This window comes from Limulus polyphemus, unplaced genomic scaffold, assembly GCF_000517525.1.
Source record: "Limulus polyphemus unplaced genomic scaffold, Limulus_polyphemus-2.1.2 Scaffold193, whole genome shotgun sequence".
NCBI lineage: Eukaryota > Metazoa > Arthropoda > Merostomata > Xiphosura > Limulidae > Limulus > Limulus polyphemus.
In genome coordinates this window covers 801,837-822,224 of record NW_013665803.1, presented here as the reverse complement: position 1 = coordinate 822,224, position 20,388 = coordinate 801,837, and the positions used below count along the sequence as shown (strand labels likewise).

The 20,388-nt window shown below is 31.2% G+C and overlaps 1 protein-coding gene and 1 pseudogene across 4 annotated transcripts in view; one reads left to right on the top strand and one right to left on the bottom strand.

The window, feature by feature from the left end:
• LOC106478251 (RNA-binding protein with serine-rich domain 1-A-like) overlaps positions 1–20,388 on the top strand; it is a 26,612-nt gene that overhangs the window by 4,761 nt on the left and 1,463 nt on the right. For 2 of the 4 annotated variants that reach the window (XM_013938780.2, XM_022381811.1), the window contains 6 exons: positions 5,473–5,528; positions 8,062–8,088; positions 10,649–10,789; positions 14,673–14,876; positions 17,342–17,583; positions 17,929–18,076. In XM_013938780.2, coding sequence (XP_013794234.1) covers positions 8,087–8,088; positions 10,649–10,789; positions 14,673–14,876; positions 17,342–17,583; positions 17,929–18,076 — 737 coding nt within the window. In that variant the 5' untranslated portion in view covers positions 5,473–5,528; positions 8,062–8,086. The remainder of the gene's footprint in view (positions 1–5,472; positions 5,529–8,061; positions 8,089–10,648; positions 10,790–14,672; positions 14,877–17,341; positions 17,584–17,928; positions 18,077–20,388) is intronic. The other 2 variants (XM_013938781.2, XM_022381812.1) reach the window with 1 other exon arrangement.
• On the bottom strand, positions 586–6,332 carry LOC111084993 (annotated as a pseudogene).

Below are 20,388 nucleotides of genomic sequence, written 5' to 3'. Positions count from 1 at the left end.
GAGTGCATGTGAGCTGCATCATTGTAACTACTATATGAAAGGTCAATATAATATAAATAATAAACATATATATATATATGTATAATGTTATGAGATTTAAGCTATTTAGTCTAAACATTTATGCAGATAGAGCTGCAGCTGGTTTGGTCCTTGCATATACATATTCATTTTCAGGTTTACAGAAAATTCTTCTAAAACAATTTTTTTAAAACCAGTTCTTTGAAATAACAGTTAATCGAATGTCTAATTTTTAGATAGATGTTTAATAATAAATTAATGTATTACAAGAAAATATTAGAAAAAAGGCATATAAATTACCTTTTGATGAACTTTCAAAGTGAAATGGACCAATATTATTTAATACACAAGGAAAGGCATACATATGTAAAAAACGAGATATTTAATCACATCATGATATTACAATTTTATCAGACCATTAAATAATATAAAAAAAAACACCAGTATTATTTATCTTAACGATGTAATCATAAATAATTCATGTTATGTGCAATACCATGCAAGTAATCATTCATATTATTTGATGATAGAAATGCATCGACAAATCTTTTTAATCTCTCTGCACAGTCACGATATATGTTTCTGACTAATACAAAGTTCCTGACCACTCAAAAGTTGCTCAATATGTAGCTCGTTCAGACTTTGTTCCCTCTATCACAGAAATGAACTTCCATATATTTGGATGATTTGCAGAAATATGTTGTAAAAAACCACAATGCCATCCTTCTATAGAATTGTTAGTTTTTGGCAAGTCCTGCTGCACACCTTTCTAGCAGTTCCACATCTTAAGCTTCAGTCAGAACGTCCAACCCAAGTATCCTCAAAATAATCAACCACAGGTTAAGACTTGGGTGGAAAAATGTTTTTATCAATAAGAAAGTTAAACATCTCTGCAACCTGGTCTGTAGGAATATATTCTAGTGCAAAGAACATGTGAATCTTTAAAGTGAAGCCCATCTGTGCCATATCTTTGCTTGAGGCCATTTTCACTAATTTTACAATAAATATACTGGCAAAAGTGCCCACAGTTAACTGCATGTGGAAATTCAGTGTTAATTCTATTTATCATTGCAAGTTCAGTTAGTATAGACATGGGAATTAAGGCAGATACTGACTCCTTTATCTCTAAGAAGTATAATATATGTATTTTAATTTTTATTTGCCAACAATGCATAAATTAAAGGAATGACAATACTTCCTTGCAGCCTGTGAATTGTATGTAATTGTTCAAAAATAATTGGAATGGTCTTAAATGTTTCATCAGCATACAAATGATCACAACTTGCTAGTAACTGTAGGCTACTTCTTGTACAGAAAATCAATTTTTGATAATCTGTTGCACCATAGTCAAATGTCAAAACTATTTTCCATTTTCAGTTTTAGTGTATTCTTCTGGAAAAACAATCTGATAATTTGGAGTAACAAACCCTAGATTTTGTTTCCCATGAAAATTGCGAATAGTTCTTTTTATGTTGTTTACAGATGGCAACTTAGTTGCCACAGCTTGGCTGAGACTAAAGGACGTGAGACAATATAATACAGTGCATCATGTGCATTCTTTGAGTCATTTTGTATGCTGTGCATTATATTCTTAGTTTCAATACCAGTGGAATTGCCAGAATGGTTGTGCTTACGACATAGCTAATGTTATCGGCAGTTGTTATCATATGACCTTTGCATTTTTTTTCAAATTTCTCACATTTCCAATAAACTTTTCCCTTTACTTGTTTGTCTTTAACAAATATCTGTTCAACTCTAACTTTGGTCTGCCTTTCTCATTCTCAACAAAATTTAACATTTTGGGGGAACCAGTTTGCAATAAAATTGTAATACCTTTCTTGATACAGTATACACACACAATGCACTGTGTACAATCACTTCACTGTACCATTTGTATATGTCGGACCAATGGCCAGTCAATGGCACTTTCAGATACACTTCTCTGGATGTTTCAGATTATCCAACACTCCTCAGTAGTGATGGCAGAGACTAACAGATCAAAACAATTTTCATTTCTGTTTATAGTAAAACTGCACTTTGGTCAGGGCTCTTTTTTTTTTCCATTTGAGCAGTGCATCAAAGTGCCACAAGTGTGATACTATGACTGGTATATCAAAGAACACTGCCAACAGATCACTTCGTCACTTTCTCAGCTGACGTGTGAGGTCCAGGTCATTGACATTATGGGGTGTTATCGCTTGGCCTGCATTGTGGCCTTAGTTCTATGTTTCTGCACTTACGGGAATTAAGATCATACAAACATTATACAGCCAATGTGGTATGTGAAAATTTTTAGTGAACACATAATGCTTGTGAATGTATTTTTTGAAGAATTGTTATCGCTAATTATGTAGTGAACACGTAATGCTTGTTAACATCTGAAGAATTTGCTGCATGTAGTTTTGGATTGTTATTTCGAAGAATTTTTTTCAAAGAATATACCACATACATCATTTTCCAGATGTTTTATTTTGTCATTGAATTTCTTTTCTACCTCATTGATTTCTTTTTGTATTGCTTCAACTTTGTTGTTATAATGTCTCTGTACTTCAGTTTTATTGTTGTACTCTCTCTGTACATATAACAAATCTAAATTTCTTTGATCTGGTCTTCAGTCAAATTAATTTTTGTTCTTAATTCTTCTTTAAATCTTACATCTTTTGACTCATTTCTTAAATTTCAGTTTCTTACATCTTGATCTTTTAATTTTTATCCTAGTCTTCAATTTTCTGTCATTCTTTTTTTTTAATTTTTAATTTCTTATTTTGCTCTTTTAATTTTCTGTGCATTTCTTCTTTGTCTGTTAATGTTCTGTCTGTTTCTCATCATCTACAACAAATTATCGATCTCACTTCAAGCACGTCATCATCTAGAAGTTTACTCTAATTCTATTTTTATCAAAGTAATCCCACTTCTGATCTCAGTGTTCTAATGGTTACTGTGGTTGTGCATTTATTTTTGTTTATTCAGTAAAAAAAATGAAAAGTCCAGTTCACTTAACAATAACAAAAGTTTTTTTTTTACTGTAACATAAAAGTTCTACAGGCTACATTCATTGATTGAGCAACTCACAAATAAAACTGATTAACTCTTTCAACCCAGGCTCGGTACGTGGGACTGACCTCGAAACCACTGTGCTTGTTATAGTTTTCATGCTATAACTTTTCAATTAGTAAGCGAGTATTAACGAAATTTGGCAGTTTATCAGTAAACATTACAATGCTTTTATACACAAAATATCTATTTTTTTTTATTAAGGTTTATAATACAATGTTTCTCATTACTTATTTTCTTTTCACATCTTGCCTATCTATCATGCAAAGTAATTTTCATATTAACATTAAAAATACTTTTATGCATCAGAAAATTTCGAAATTTCACATGCAACATCTATAATGTCCAAATAGTTATCAAATATTTCTTAGGAAAAAATTTTATATTTTATCTGTTATTTTCAGTAATTAATCTCTGAATGGGTTCAGTACAAAGTAACTTGTCTTGGCTGTGTTTTAGTCGTTTATAAATTTACATGTCAGTGGTGCAACCATATCTATGTGGGCTTTACAATTCGTTGTTTGAGCTCAAGAGTTAATAAGCATGCACTAAATACACTATATAATCAGTTGGCCATTATTTGCAAGACTGTGAAATTAGAATTACAACCAATAGTTTCAACATCTTGGGAAGTCCGGCCAATGAGAAGATGTTCTGCATTAAAGAAAGCTTGTAGATACTCATGGTTCGTCCTGAGTTGAACATAAACTAGTATTTTGTAAAATACAGTTACATCTCAATTATTATATATGTATATAAATTATTGCTATTTTGAAATAAGATCTTAAATTAATTTTTCCTAAAACATAGAACAGTGAATAAAGAAGTAAAGCAAACAATTATCTCTTCTAGTTCCAACTTTTATACTCGGTTGCTGCTTGATATAGGTTGCTAAGCCTTTAAAAATTTTGCACATGTAAGACTTAAAACAAAATACTTTTTTTTATGTTTTTTTATATATAATTTTCAATAACTACAAAATCATAAATTACTACATCAATACCATAGAATTCTACTATAATTTATCAAATGTAGTAACTAAGCTGTATTTGAGTCTAAAAAAATATGAAATTTCGAGCAGACTAAAGACACAACCTACTTCATTGAAATCTTGATTTAAAAGAAAGAAGTGATGCTAGGTACATTAGAAAGGCTTAGAAAACCACTAGGGGACATTCTGAGCTTTCGATTGGTTATTCATGTCATATATATATAGAAGTAAGTGTTTATAAGGGAGTTTTTCCAAAAATGGAAGTAGGTGAGCAGGGTGCCACTATGTTTGATTTATTATGAGAGCAATGTCTTAGCAAATAGAAAAGATAAGATCTTGTTTTATATTCTAGCTTGTCAATATCTGTAATTTGAGTTTTTAATTCATATAAAACTATAGACTAAGTATTTTGACTTCACAAACGTCTAATTTGAACCAGTGGTGCATTCAATATACTACGTGACACAAAAAATCAATGTTTATCTGTGTTTTTTAATATATGCATTTAAATTAAGAAATTGAGTAATGTATAGTTCTAAAATTTGAATTATAATCTACATTTTGATACCAAACTTATTGATATAAATTCATGTAATTGTAGTTCAGTAAAATTTTTAATGTGAGTCGACAAATGAGATGGCATGGCTTTTCGCCTGTGACCCGTTTGAAAAGGATTAACTCACTGATTTACTAATAACTGACTGCCTACTTTACTTTCTCACTCAAATGTTTTTAGAAATTTTTCTTTCCAAAAATTTGAGATTTCATTTCAAATTTAGACATACAGGAAAATTCAAACAGGTTATCAATGTGTCATGCCAAAACTCTCTCTAGCAAACAATGCAAAACATCTAAATTAAAATATTAAAAATATAGCCTACAATAATAACACATGAACAATAATATACCAGTTTGGTCCTTCAAGGCTGTTATTTTATGTCCACCATTGAAAAAAGTAAAAAAAATTAAACCTACTCTTAATCCCTTCAAAGTACTGGCCTTCCCTACTACTGATGGCAACTCATTTCCATATAATATCTTACCTCCTCTTACAAAATAGCTTTTCTCGACCAGCACTGCCCTCTATTGGCACAAATTTTCAACGTACACCACTAGCCTTCCACCTCCTGCTTCTGCATATCCACATGCAAATGATCATGCAGCAGCTCTTCACCAGTAGGAGCGAGACAACTCCTATCGTAAGCAGTGCTCTATTCTTGTCTGCACTCATCAACAACCACTTCTCGATTGGCAGTGGTACTGTACAGATGTGCTGGTTTTTGCTCACAGATTTGTTGATTTTTTTTCCATTCTACTACTGACTTAGTTTTTCTTTACTATTTATTGACATTTTTGTGTTTTGGTATTGTGAAAGTTGCTTTTTTTAAAAACTTTTCATACTTTTTCAGGGCCTTTTTGCTAGTGTATTGTGGATCTCTCTCTGTGGCAAGTGGTGCCTGACCAGGTATACTTTTTTTTTGAAAATCCACTTTGTCCATATCATGATATAAGACTGTTTAGTGTAGACATTATTGATTAATTTATTTTGGGAGTGAATATTTTATTATTGTTTAATTGTTGTTATAATAAGAGTTAAAAGCAGATGATTGTTGTGAGACTATCAAAAGTTGTGTGCAATACATTGACATCGAGAATATAGAGATTTCTAGAATGCCAGACGATTAAGTGATAAATAGTGTGAGATGAGCGACAACAGCAGACAGACAATAGCAAAAGAGAGTAAAGTTACAGGCAAGGAAAAGTTTGGCGTGAAGTTAACTACCGTAAAAGTGATAGGCCTAATGATTGACATAGGCCTAACATTTAGTATGTTAGAGTGAAACTAACAATGGAAAATGAGATAAGAAGAAGAATTATTCTGTCAAAGCATGGTTCTAAAGAATTGAATCAGCCTGAGTGCACTTTGACAAAAGGAACAGAGGATATTTAGAAGAAAGACCAATGATTATGGTAACTCGCACCAGAATTGTAAGTGAATCACACACACAGAATACTAGTAATAGAAAAGATAGTTCGGTTTGTCAACTGAAATTCTAAAGTAATTGAATAGGCCTAAGTAGACACCTACTGCAGACTGAATGACAAATGCCCACTGACACCAAGTTTTGGACTGGAGATGCCCCCTAGGTTTGCAGTCTCTCTTCCTACCATTCGTTGGTTGTTGGTTGTAGCTGGATGCAGCACATTTTCCCACTTGTGTATGGCCAGATATCCTCCTCCTACTGCAGGCTGGAAGTACCATATCCATTTCTGTCAGGTTTTGGACCAGAGATATCATCCCACTGGGGCTTTCCACCTTCCTACCATCTATTGGATGTCAGTTCCCAGCAGATCTGGTGTTGGTTGTGTTGGAAATGCATGCAAGTGAAGACAGATTTTGGTACAGAAACTCATCTTCCCTACCAATTCCTGTCTCGAGGTGAAGTTGTAGGTAATCCTCTGCCTATTGAGGATCTGATGTACCATTCCAGATACCGCCTGGTGTTGGATAAGGTCAAACTACTACTATGGTTTGTCGTGCCCTAGCCACTCAACACCCAGGAGTCTCATTCATCGGTCATATATATTTGGGACACTGTCATAAAAGAGCGAAGAGTATACCTGGATCAGAAGTGGTGCAGTCTTCTCCTGAGGTGTGATGTTTTCTATTTTTATTCCATACCTTCCAGTTTCTCTTTAGGTGTTTCCTAAAGGGGGATCTTTTTATTTATTTTCTATTGGCCTGTGGGATTCTAGCTATTTTGTGAGGGGAGGTAAGATATTATATCGGAAGTTAACAATTTCCTACACTTAAAATGTATTACTGATAAATACTTATTTTTTCTCACATTTCTCTCCCAGCATCCCCACATCCCATGATGTATGATAATTTGCATGTGGATATGGAGAAGCGGTAGGTGGAAGGCTAGTGGTGTGCATTGAAAATGTTTGCCAGTAGAGGACAGTGCTGGTTGAGAAAAGCTATTTTGTAAGCAGACATAAGTATCTATTGGAAATATATTTTTAGGAAAATGCTAACTCCTGTTAGAAAAATAAACCTTAAGTGGAGCCCAGCCTGTTATTTCCAACTCTTAAACTTCTTTCCTTTCATCCTATTATCTTAAGAATATAGCATAAAGAAGTAAGAAGTCTTAATCCCGTTGATCTTCCAGATATTATTGTGAATTTCAATAAGATTATTCTTCTTTCATTGAGAGAAAATAAGTTAATCTAGCAGGAAGTTTTTTTAATGAGTGATTCACAAAAAATCCAGTATTGACAAGTGCATAGTTGCCTTTAACTTTCTAGCCTTAGCATATCCATCAATATTGTAAATGTTTTTTAGCTGTTTAACCCACAAATTTTGATTTGTCTTTATATCATTCACTACTGATGGGGTTTATGTTTTTACCTATTACAACACTCGTGTAAAGAAGTGACCAACAAATTGGATGAAATCAGTCATTTCGTATGTGAAATACATAGAGGATGTCAATAGTAATTACTGATTAATTACATTATTGATGCTGTTTTGTTAATCTTTTTCTTGTGACCTATTAGAGAACATATCACCAAGAAAGTTATGAATCTACATATGTGGTGCATAAATAATTAAAAAAGTGTGTTTAAAAAGCTGACAGCGGCACTTGTGTATCTATTAGTACTTCTAGGGTTAAATAGTACAAGAGTTGAGAAAAGAAAAGTTTCCCATGATGTACATCCACAGTGTGTTAAGTGATATTTGATGTAGGATGTTAGTAGAAATTATGTATTTCTTTTTTGTACTTGAGTGTTTCTTTGTGTGAAAAATATAATTTAGTGCAAGTAAGTGTATAGGTAAAGGTAAACATAAGAAAATATTTTATAGTTATACAAGCAAAAAACATTTGCTGGCATTCAGCTTAAAATATAATGCCAATTCAAACTTTTAATACATTTTGCATATTCTTGAGAAATTAATACTCTATTACTAATTATTTTATTTTTATTATTTGTAGGCAGTTTGTCTAGAAGCAATCAAATATGTAAGTATGTTGTTTTGTTACTATTTTATGTAATACTTGTGAATATTATATGACATTTTTTATTAAATTATAAGTTACAGCAGGCACAGTGTTTATTGTTAGAAAGCTTATGAACATTATTTGGTTATAAATACTGAAATGCTAGGAAATATTTAGAGAATGAGTTAAAGAATGGTTAACATTTTATACTTGTGGTATTTAAACTTACAAAAGACCAGTGTTGATGACACTGTCTAGATTGCTCAAGCCATAGGTCTCTTGTTCTGTCTAATTTTGTAACTTTGTTTCCAAAAATACATTGTGGACTTTCCAGCCGAGCAAAGCATAAAAATTGGAGTACAGGTGCTCTTTGCATATGCACTATACATATTAAGCTGTACCAGTATGGGAAGTATCCAATATCAAGGAAAACTTTGTCTGTCTGTGGATACATCTTCTCCTTAAAAAGTTGACCAATCCAGACCAATCTTAGCATGCTAACTTAGTAGTTCAAAAGCAAAACAAATTCATTTTAAACCTTCTCATATATTGAAAAATAAATATATTTTATAGAGTAACCCATATATCGTTACTGCAGTAGCTATTGTAAATAGTTGAGTTTGAACCACACCACAACAAAATTCTACAGGTCAACGATTGTAAATAAAATTTTCAGAATTTAGACTTGTTTTCCATAATAATGAATATCCAGTAATAAAATATTCAGCTACAATATGGAGAATAAAGATATTGGTGCTGTTCAAGTTTCTCACTCTTTACTGATTCACACCATTTAACTTTTGATTTATACTAGTGTTAGAATAAGTGCTTAAACCTGAATTAGAGAAGTATCTCATAATTAAAATATTTTAGGATATTTCTTACTTCTTGATGTACAATATTGTTTTTTGTAGATGTAAAATTCAAGATTATTATTAAATTTAATGCATTAAATTTACCAAATTCAGATAGTATAAAGCTTGACCACATCTCTAATGTGAAATGGGCTGCTTTGAGCAAGAAGTGATGCAACTTTTTTTTTGTCATTTCCTCCAAGTTTCTCAACTGGATTGCTTCTTCACTTCTGATCTACTTCCCTTGTCTTAGAACAATTTTCTTGGAAAATGAATGCTACTGAAAATTCTTGCAAAGATTTTGCTCATTTTTAGCAAATTTATGTTTTTCATGTTTTCAAGAGAAAAAAAAAGTAGAATTTCATTAAAATAATCTATAAAACTTTTAAGGTAAAACATTTAAAGTGCATTACAAGAACTTCTAAAAGAAAGCCCATTATGGACTGAGAGTTTACTTTTACTTGTAGACTTTCATCATATCTATTGGACTTTCACCAAGGGCATTGTTGGGTATGCCACTCACAAAATTAGTCAGATATCTCATCTATTTAATTTATTATATATTTGTCATATTTTACATTCATTTATTTAATATTATCAGTGTTAGTCTCAAGGTTAGTCCCAGATAGCCAAGGTTCTCTGCACTTTAAAAAAACAACTACCCACACAAACCAAACAACCAACTATAAAAAAAAAAACCCTTGTGTGATAAGAACACTGAAGTGTAAAAAGAAAAGATTTAGATGTGACTATTGATAAAACCTTTAAAAATTGATGGATATTTAGTTGTGTTGAAAAGAGCAGATAGAGTTCTTACAGGATCTTTGAGTTTTAAGACAAGCAGGTTACTGTAGCTTCTACATTATTCCAGTTCTCTTAATACAGAATTGATATCATCATCACATAAAAATGTAGAGATGGGCTTCTAGAATGATGCTTTGTCTAAGTGATTTAAGTGAGAGGCATAGAGTTTTGGCTTTTTTAATTCCCTGTAACATGGAAAAATAATGGGAGAACTTGATTCAGGTGTTCAAAATGTTTAGGGGGTTTGGACAACCTTCCAGTAGGTGGTTTGTTTGATTGCTGAAATGAAATGGATGGAAACATAAACATGAAAATTTTGAGTAATAATTTTCAACTTTGCATGCCTGGAAGAAAACGTGTTCTTAAACAATATTTTTTTTTTTGGTTATAAACTTGTAAAATGGTGTACCTGACAGTGTGGTTTATGTGCTGTTGGTTGTAAAACTTTATAGAACTTTGTTGGGTAAGTATTTGTATATGAAGGTTCAGGGGTGACCTGAATGGCCTTTTGTCACATTGATTTTTTTTTTCATTTCTTGTAAAACAGAAAATGTTGAAAAACCATTGCTCTGAACTTAGAGTTACTTGTTTTAACTTTTTTGTCTTGTACAGACATTTTTTGGGGAATTTACCATAAATTGTAATTTTGTGCAAAATCTTTCTGCATGTAAACTGATTTAAATGAAGCTAAAATATTAAATTTTTTAAGTGAAATTTGATGTAACTTTTTGTAAAAGTATTTTAACTTAGTATATCATTTCAGTTAAGGTTTTATCAGTTAAATGAGGACTGAAATTTCTGAATAAAAGAGATATTGATAATGTTTTGCATGAGCTTTTGTTTTTATATTTTGTTCTTTGATATGTTGCTGAAGAATTAGATGGTTGGAATACTTATGTATACTTTTGATATACCATTAATAGGACTCAGAATCGAAGCAGTGGTGGAACCAAGACTTCTGGAAGCAAAAAAACAAAGACAGTTGTAAAGAAGGACAAAGACAAAGAAAAAAAGAGGCGAGCAAAGTCTTCTAGTAGTGATGATGGTAAAAGTGCAAGTGACAGGTAGATGTATATAGTTTGAAAAAAATTTCAATCATAAGTGTATAGTTGTCATTAAATAAAACACATACTGTTTGTAGTGTTGGTATTTATTATAGTATTAACAGACTTGTAGTAGGCCCTTTAACCCTCTTGCAATGGGCTCAGCCAAATGCGTGACCTCAAATTGACCTTAATAATTTTCATACTATAACTTCTAATATGTTTTGTGTATCTTCATGAAATTTTGCAAGCTTTCAGTAAGCATTAACCCTATAATTATGGGCACCCCTGTACTTTGCATGTCATGAGATTTTACTTGGGATTCTTGACAGATGTCATGCCCACTTTCAACGCACAGAGTTGCAGTTGCTCAGCTAATTATACATAGCTGAGCTAGATGTTTGTAACCAATAGAAAGACCACATTTTGAAATACTGTCTCCCAACAGTTAGCTTAAAATTGGCGGAAAGAATTCCATAGAGAGCTTGTCAAATGCTCTTAGCATTGTTTTTGCTTTTCTCATTCCTAATACTTTTGAGTTGTTTCTGACCTATAAATATGTTAGATAGACAATTAAATTTTATTAAGTTTCAGTTTTATATTTTAGTTAGTTATGTTTTAAAATGCATATGAGAAAGGCTTAATATTTTTTAAAAATATAAACCAAACTGCTTCAGTTTATCAAGCTTAGTGTAGTTGGCAAATGTCCCAATAATGGTTAAAGTGTTGGATGACCGTATGAAAAGAGTTAACGTGCATGTTATGTGGTTAGGATTATATACTTATGGTTCCATATTTTGCTGATGGTTCAGTATTGTTCAAGATAATAGTAATTGTATTTAGGTTAAAAAGTCATACTTGTACATACATGACACACACAACAAATTGATAGCTATTACGTATGTAAGATAACTATTTATGTATGCTCATTCATCCAGAAATATTGATAGCTAAAGATATCTATATAATTGCATTTGTGTAGTGTTTTAATTTTAGATAATCCATTCTATTTATAATCAACAGGTGTCTAGGTTATTATGCAATAGTTGTCTGTCAGTATAAGGCCATTTTGTAAGTCATGTCATTTCAATAAGCTGGTACATTGATTAGCTGATTCATAGTGTTATGTGAATCAGACAACCAGGGTACCAACATGATGATCTTCATAGTTTTTGAAGCTGTTTTTTGCTACTCACATTGATCAAATAAACAAGCAATGTGATCCCAGATGATGAAATGCAGATAAAAAAAAAGTGGTGTGAGGCTGTTAAACCCATTTGATAGTTATTTTAGAAATGACTAATGATAATTTGCAGCCTATTATTTCTAAGCCCATGAAACATTTGAAAAATGCGACAGCTGCAGAAGGTAGATCAGTTTTTGATTGTGATAAAGACTTCTTTTCCTCTAGTTTAGTAGGCCTAAAAAGTTCCAGTCTAGGTGATGCATTGAATTCAAATGGATTGTCAAATTGTTATAGACTAATATGAGAGAGTATGAAAGAAATATAAGTTAACTAGTACTTAACAATTTAATTATAAATTGTAAGCAATAAAGACTGTTTAGTGTGGTATAGTGAGTAATCAAGACTATAATTCATCTTGATAAACAACATTAAAGTTTTAGCTACTATGTGTAACACCATATGCAAAATGTTAAGAGGAGCACTGTGTATGAGAAATGTGAAGTGGATTTTTCATATTATGGCATACATATTTGTTTAAAATTCATTGATATTTAATGGCTGATTGTGTTTGCTCATTTTTAAACTGTAAAAAACCTAATAGTCCAGATAAGATTTTGACATAATGAGTGTTTTATTTCTCAAAATAAACTGCAGTGCTGAAAACTTGGGTATTTTTGAAGTTGGGGACTTTGGAAGAGAACTTTCACACACATAATTTTATTCATCCTAACCTTACATACTGCAACAAAAGTCTCATTATTTATCACATAATAGATTTAAAACTATATCTGTTATCCCTCACTTTCCTCAAGTTGTATGCTAAATGATTTCAGTTATCTTTCTGCTTTTAAGAACTGGTCACATTTGTTTTGGTTAAATGCTTAAACCTGTGTTGGAGTATGTGTGTCTAGGAAGAATAGTTATTTTTATTCTGTATTGATTATATTAATTATACAACTTGCACCGAGTTAACTACCATGCCACAGAAAACAGTTGACTTAGTATAACTTATGTTAGAGTTGAATAAAATTATAACTGAAAGATGGAATGCTCAGATTTGTGTTAGATTATGTATGGCAGTATAAAGAAATTTATGCATAATTCAAAGCTATGTATTAATTTTCAAGGTCAGTTTTTACAAAATATACATACTTATGGATACAGTATTGTGAACCATAAGCACTGGATGATACACTTTTTGTTTTAATATAAAGTTTAAAAGTTTGTTAAGTTAAAAACTAGTGGGGAGTTTGAATCATGTAAGATATATTACATAAAAAGTTATTGATCATAGATATGTAGATCCAAGTGTGTATTATATGTATACTGTCTGACTGACCATCATATGATGGTAAATGATGATTAATTTCTTCAAAAGTTAATCTAAATAAATGGTTTTTGAACATTTATTCTAAAAACTATGTTATAGTAACAATGGTTTTTGAACATTTATTCTAAAACTATGTTATAGTAACAATGGTTTTTGAACATTTATTCTAAAAACTATGTTATAGTAACAATAGTTTTTGAACATTTATTCTAAAAACTATGTTATAGTAACAATAGTTTTTGAACATTTATTCTAAAAACTATGTTATAGTAACAATAGTTTTTGAACATTTATTCTAAAAACTGTTATAGTAACAATGTATGTATAATGAATGTTTATTCGTTTTTCTAGTATTTCACAAAAACATTTTTTGTATATATTTGGTCATCTCTTGTAAGTAGCATTTCATTATAATTTTGACTTATGTACTTTGACTATTTCATGTTCAAATCTTGATAAAGTCTTATAGTTTGAACCATGTGAAAAAAACTTATTCTTGAAAAAATATTCCAACATGGTCAAATGTCTGACCCTGCAAGTTATTAAATATGATGGCAAAGGCAATGAATTTTATCATGACAGGCAAATGCAGAAAGGTATAACTTTTTGTAAAAACTGCTTATAGAGTCTTTGATGAAATTTTTGAAAGCATTTTATCTAAGGTAAAAAAAAAACATTAGTAATAATGTACTGTAGCACTATTTATTAGATTCAAAAGATATTTAAGGTGTTTTTTACAGATACAGTCACTGGTGTTTATAATGTAATATGATGTTATCCCTTATTCAATCTGTAATTTTACTTGTATTTTTCCAAATATTCAAAGAGCTTGTTGTAAATATGATAATATATAAAAAATTAACATAAAATACCAACTCAACTGAGATTTGAACATGGGACCTCCACATGATAGAGGAGTGCCATAACCACTATGGTAGCCAGTCTTTGTAATCAAATGCTAACAAATAACATAAATCCCTAATGTAAAATATCATGTTATTGTATTTTTTCCTAATATTGTAAAATCTTGCTCTAAACATATGTTAATAATTAAGAAAGTTTACAAAAAATCCCCATTTTAATCCGGTTTGAACATTACCAGCAGAAAGCTAAGCATTACCGACAATGGGAGTGTTATGAATAGAGAGTGGTCTATATATATATAGATATATATATATATATATATATATAGATATATATATATATATCTGTTCTATCTCTTCTTCTTCTGTGTTGTGTATACCTTTTCTCAAGCTCACTGTAGCTGATATAAGTCACTATTTGGTGAATTTTTTGGAAGAATTAAGGTACTTAATTAGAGTGCTAAGTTATTGTAAACAATATTTCATTATTAAAAAACCATATTTTAAATATTTTATTATTTTTAGCTCACGTAGTAGGTCCAGATCCTCTTCATCTAGTGTAAGTAGTTCTAGTTCTAGCAGTGGAAGTTCTTCTAGTTCCAGCAGTAGTGGAAAATCACATTCAAGGTCTCGATCCAATTCTTCATCATCCACATCTTCATCTTCGTCTTCTGGATTACCAAAACGTTCAACTTCTAACCGTGATCAGAAAAAACGGCCTTCTTCAAGGTAAATGTAACATCACTTAACCAATTATTAAAACAAAAGAATTCCTCTATTTTAGTGTAGCGTTTGATGCTAAGTTTTGAATTTTTAGATATGAATAGCAACCTTAAACTATATTTCAATCAAATAAGCATGATTCAAGGAAAAGAGATTGTTTTTTAACTTGAAACTGCTGTAATTAGTTTTATTATAACTACGAGTATCCAGGTGAACAATAGATGGTCCTATATGTTATTTGAATTTTGTTGTATTTTTTTGTAGTTTTTATAGAAAAGTAGTCTAAATAGTAAAACTTGGAAAACAAATTACTCAGAAATATCCTGCATAGCTATAAAGTGCTAAAACAGATGAAGTTTTAAAAAAGGATAAATCACATATATAGTAAAATACATATTTTAATGTGCATGATATTACATACCTTGGTTTGTCCCTGATTCCCAGTTTGCCCCTGAAGAAAGGTCCACCTTTCAAAAGCATCTTGTATTACATACCTTGGATTTATACTAACCCTTACGTATAAATATGATTTATGAAAAATTACCCTTCTTCAACTTGATCCAGCTCACATTGTAATAGTTATTGTCATGTAATTTGTTAATATGAATAGCATGTCAACAACTACTATGTCTTTCTTATCCCAACTGGCCTGAAAAGCCCTGGTATTGGACAAAAGGCCTTGCTAGCACTGGATATAGCAGATATAGTATAGTTGACATATTACTATACACTCTTTACTTTCCTGCAGAAGATCTTATTGATAATTAGATAGACTGCCACAGTCAGGGAAAGACTGAGAAAATTTTTTAACAATGGAGATTTCTAAATATGTTTTGTAGACATGTGTATGTGATGGTTAAAATTATATTTTAATATTGCATTTTAAGTGAAAAAACGTAGTACCTTTATTTTTCCAGCTCTGTCAAGTGAATTGAGGCAGAATTGAGTATGGAAATCAGGGTACAGGAATTCTTCACATATACACTATATATATTAAGCCATACCAGTGTGGTAAATATCCAATATCAAGGAAAACAGATGCTGTTACTGCAGTAGCTATTGTAAATAGTTGAGTTAGAACAAACACCACAACAAAATTCTACAGGTCAAAGATTGTAAATACAATTTTCAGCATTTTGACTTGTTTTCCATAATAATGAAAATATACAGTAATAAAATTTTCAGCTACAATATGGAGAATAAAGATATTGGTACTATTTAAGTTTCTCACTCTTTTCTGATTTATACCATTTAACTTTTGGTTTATACTAGTGTTAGAATAAGTGCTTAAAACCTGAATTATAGAAGTATCTCATAATAAAAAGTTTTTTAGAATCTTTCTTACTTCTTGATGTAGAATATTGTTTTTTGTAGATGTAAAATTCAAGATTATTATTAAATTTTATGTATTAACTGTACCAAATTGAGACAGTACAAGTCTTGACCACATCTCTAATGTGAAATGGGCTGCTTTGAACTAGAAATAATGCAATTGCTTAGCCATTTCTACCCAGTTCCTTGACTCCACTGCTACACCTCCTTAATTCTGATTCACTTCCAAGAACAATTTTCTTGGATAACGAACGCTGCTAAAAATCCTCACAGAGATTTTGCTCATTTTAGCAGATTTATTCATGTTTTCCATGTTTTCAAGAGAAAAAAAAGACGGAGGAGTGCAGTCTTCTTAAAATAACCTGCAAAAGCTTTGATACAAGACATTTAAAGTGCATTACAAGGGCCTCAAAAATAAAACACATTACAGACAGAGAGTTCACTTTTACATGGAGACTATCGTGGGATTTGTTGGGCTTTCACCAAGGGCATGGTTGGCTGGTCAAAAAATTAGTCAAATTGCACATCTACTTAATGTATATAGTTTCATGATTGAAGCTTTGAATAAAGTAACAATTATGATATAAGGTTATTAAAAAATAATTGAAATAAGTCTTTTAGTCCATGAGTTATAAATAGGTTTGTTTGCATCTAAATTGTTTGTGGTGTTTGCCATAGAAGATATAAAGGAGACTTGTTATAATGCTTATGAACAAGAACTTGATTTGCTTGTTTTAACTTGGGTACGGAACTTTGTACAGAGTCTATCACTTTGCAATAAAACAAACACTGAAATAAGTAAATGCTTTTTACTTATGATAATTCTTATCACTATACCTTGTCTCCTCAAACAAAGAGCTAAAATATCATTTTGTGATAAGGTAGACTAGCCAGTAGTGTATATGTAGTTCACATTTTTATATTGAATATTTTGAAGAAAGTAAAGTGTTAAAGGTAAAAGTGGTACAAATTTTTTTATTAATTTTGCAGGTAAACAGTTTAATGTATTCTTAACAAATGTTTCATAAATTTTTTTCCTTTATTTACTGATGTTTTGATAAAATATCAAAGAATTTAGATTTTAAAAATACAAGCTGGTGGCAAACTCTCATCAATTTGGATGGATCTTATATGTGTAGGTCACCATCTCCAAGAAGAAGAAAGCGTAGCCCCACTCCACGACCTACAAAGATTCACGTGGGTCGACTAACCAAAAATGTCACTAAGGAGCATGTGATGGAAATTTTCAGCACATATGGAACAGTGAAAAGTGTGGATATGCCAAAAATTCGACCAAACAGTTACTTAACAAGAGGGTTTGCTTATGTCGAGTTTGAAAAATCAGATGATGCTGAAAAAGCACTGAAGCATATGGATGGAGGTAAAAAAGAATGATAATCTTAATCAGAGTTTTTTTATAATTTAGGTTACTTGGAAGAACTTTGCTGTAGGAATAAAAAAATGTTTTTAATTTAGGCCATTTTTAGGTTTTAGTGTAGGTTCCTAATCAACCCCTTTTTTACAATAAATATCTCTACTTTGTAATTTTTTCAAAAATAAATAATAAGTCATATTTTCAGTGGTGCTGTTTAAACAAAGTACTTTGTCCTGTTTTTTGGTACACTTGAACTTTTGTAAATATAAATGATTTACCTAAGCCAATTGGCTAAACTGTTCTTTGAAGATTCCATTTCAGAACAAATTTTTCAACTTGTATAACTTCTAGGTCAAATAGATGGGCAAGAAGTTACAGCAGCACCAGTGTTGATACCTAAACAACGACCCCCACCTCTTAGGCAACCATCACCTCCTCGTAGAGGACCACCGCCATCATGGAGACGTTCCCCTCCTCCTCGTGTACGTGCTCGTCGAAGGTAAGCAATATTTTCACTATTGAACTAGAATAGTTTACTATGGCTTCAGCTAGATAATTTTTCACAAATACCTTGTTTTTTTTTTAAATGCAAGCACTAAAGAACTTTTTCATGAAAAAATTAATGAGTTAAAGGATGTAATTGAGAATCTATTAACTCTTGCTACAGGCTCGGTCCTCATAACCATTTTGTGCTTATTATAGTTTTCATGCTATAACTTTTATTACAGTAAGCATATCTTCATGAAATTTTGCAGATTATCAGTAAACATTACAAGGCTTTTGTATACAAAATATCAATTTTTTTATTGTTTTAATATTTTTTAAGTAATGTTTTTCTCATCCGTTTTTTCTTTTCAAATGTTGACTATCCAACATGAAAAGTAATTTTGATTTTAAGATAAAAATACTTTTATGCATCAGAAAATTTCAAATTTCATATGTGAAATCTTTATAACCTCCAGATAATTATCAAACGTTTGTTAAGAAAAAACTTTATATTTTATCTGTTATTTTCACTGTTGTATCTCTGTATGGGTTTGGCTGATTTGACCAATCTTGTAACCACCATAAAACTTTGGGAAATAGATATAAATTATATTTTTTTCATTCTAGAATGACTACAGATTATAACATGAAAACACAAATGTTTACTCTAAATAGCTTAAGTCTCATAACATTGTACATATATATATATATATATATATGATTTTTATTTTATTGACCTTTCAACCATGCTTGACTAACGTTACAGAAGGTGCAATGACGTGGCACTTGCACTTATGTTACTGTATCCAAGAATATAAAACTGGCCTTTACAATGTGACCTGTCTTGGCTGTGTTCTAGTGGAGCAGTATTTTATAAAATAGTCACATTTCAGTTATTTTTCTAAAAATATAGAACAGTAAATAAAGAAGTATAGAAAACAATAATATCTTTTAGTTATGAACTTTGTACTCATTTGCTGCTTGCTGTAAGTTGCCAAGCCTAATCAAATTTTGCACATGAAGGATGTAAAACAAAAAATCGTATATTACTATATCAGGATCCCACTATAATTTATCAAGCTTAGTAACTAAGCTGTATTTGGGGTTAAAAAAATATGATTTTTTGAGCTCACTGCCTTACCTTACCATTTGGAATCTAGCATGAAAAAAAAAGAGCTTCCCATGCAAATACTTTACAAAGACTGAGAAAACCACTAGGGGGACATTCTGAGCTTTGGATTGTTTATACACGCATCATTGGGTGAAGCAGGTGTGCGTAAGCAAATATTTTCAAAAATTGAAGAGGTGGGCGGGGCCACCTTGGTTGATTCAATAAATATATTAATATCTCAGAAAATAGAAAAGATAGGAGGTGCTTATTTTATATTCTAGCTTGTCAATATCAGTAATTTGCGTATCTAATTTGTCTTAAGTTGTTTTAAAATGTTATAAATGGAGAAACTTCTTACAAGTATGAAAATACAGTTTTACTAATGGTTTTAAAAGTTAACACAGATTGTTGTCTGTGGCTACTAGTTATAATCCGAATAAATCATGGGCAGAATTTTTTGCAGATAGTCATTAGATATGTGTTTAAATCTGTTATGAGAACAAAGGATTATTTTTCTCAGGTAACCCTGGAAATATAAGCCACTGATCATCTACAAACTTGGGCCATCCATGGCCTAGTGATTAGCATGCTGTACTGTAAATCTTGAGGGTCTATGGTTCAGACCTTTTGCTGGAAAATCATGCTTTACACTGTGTGACAGTGAAATTTCCCTATCTGATTAGAGTAGCCCTAGATTTGGCAGTGGTTGATGTTCACTATCTGCCTCCTCTTTTTATTTTTTGTCAGCTCAAAATTAGGGACAGCTAATGCAGATAGCCTTTGTGTAGCATTGTGTAAATATCCAAAACAGTCTGCAAACTTACTTGTCCTAGTTGCATGGAGGAATATGTAAACTGGTTCCTTTTCATTTGCATTAACATCATGGGTATGATATTTTGTATTGAAACATACAGTTGTAGCAGTGCTTGCACTTGATTTCATGCACACACACACACACAAAATTATCCTTAATATCAAAACATGTTTAAACTTGACAGAATTGACCCTTTATATTGTTCAGTGTAACCAGTCACATGAATAGTGAAAAAAAAGGGTAAACTGTAAGGGCCCAAATTGCCCTGGGTTTGCAAGATACTTACTTGTAACTTTGGTGCTTTTCAGCTTTAGATGCTGATATTTCATTCAACAAGAATATACTAAAGTGTATGTTAATCTAATATATGTAGAAATTAACATAGAGTAGTTGTGAGAAT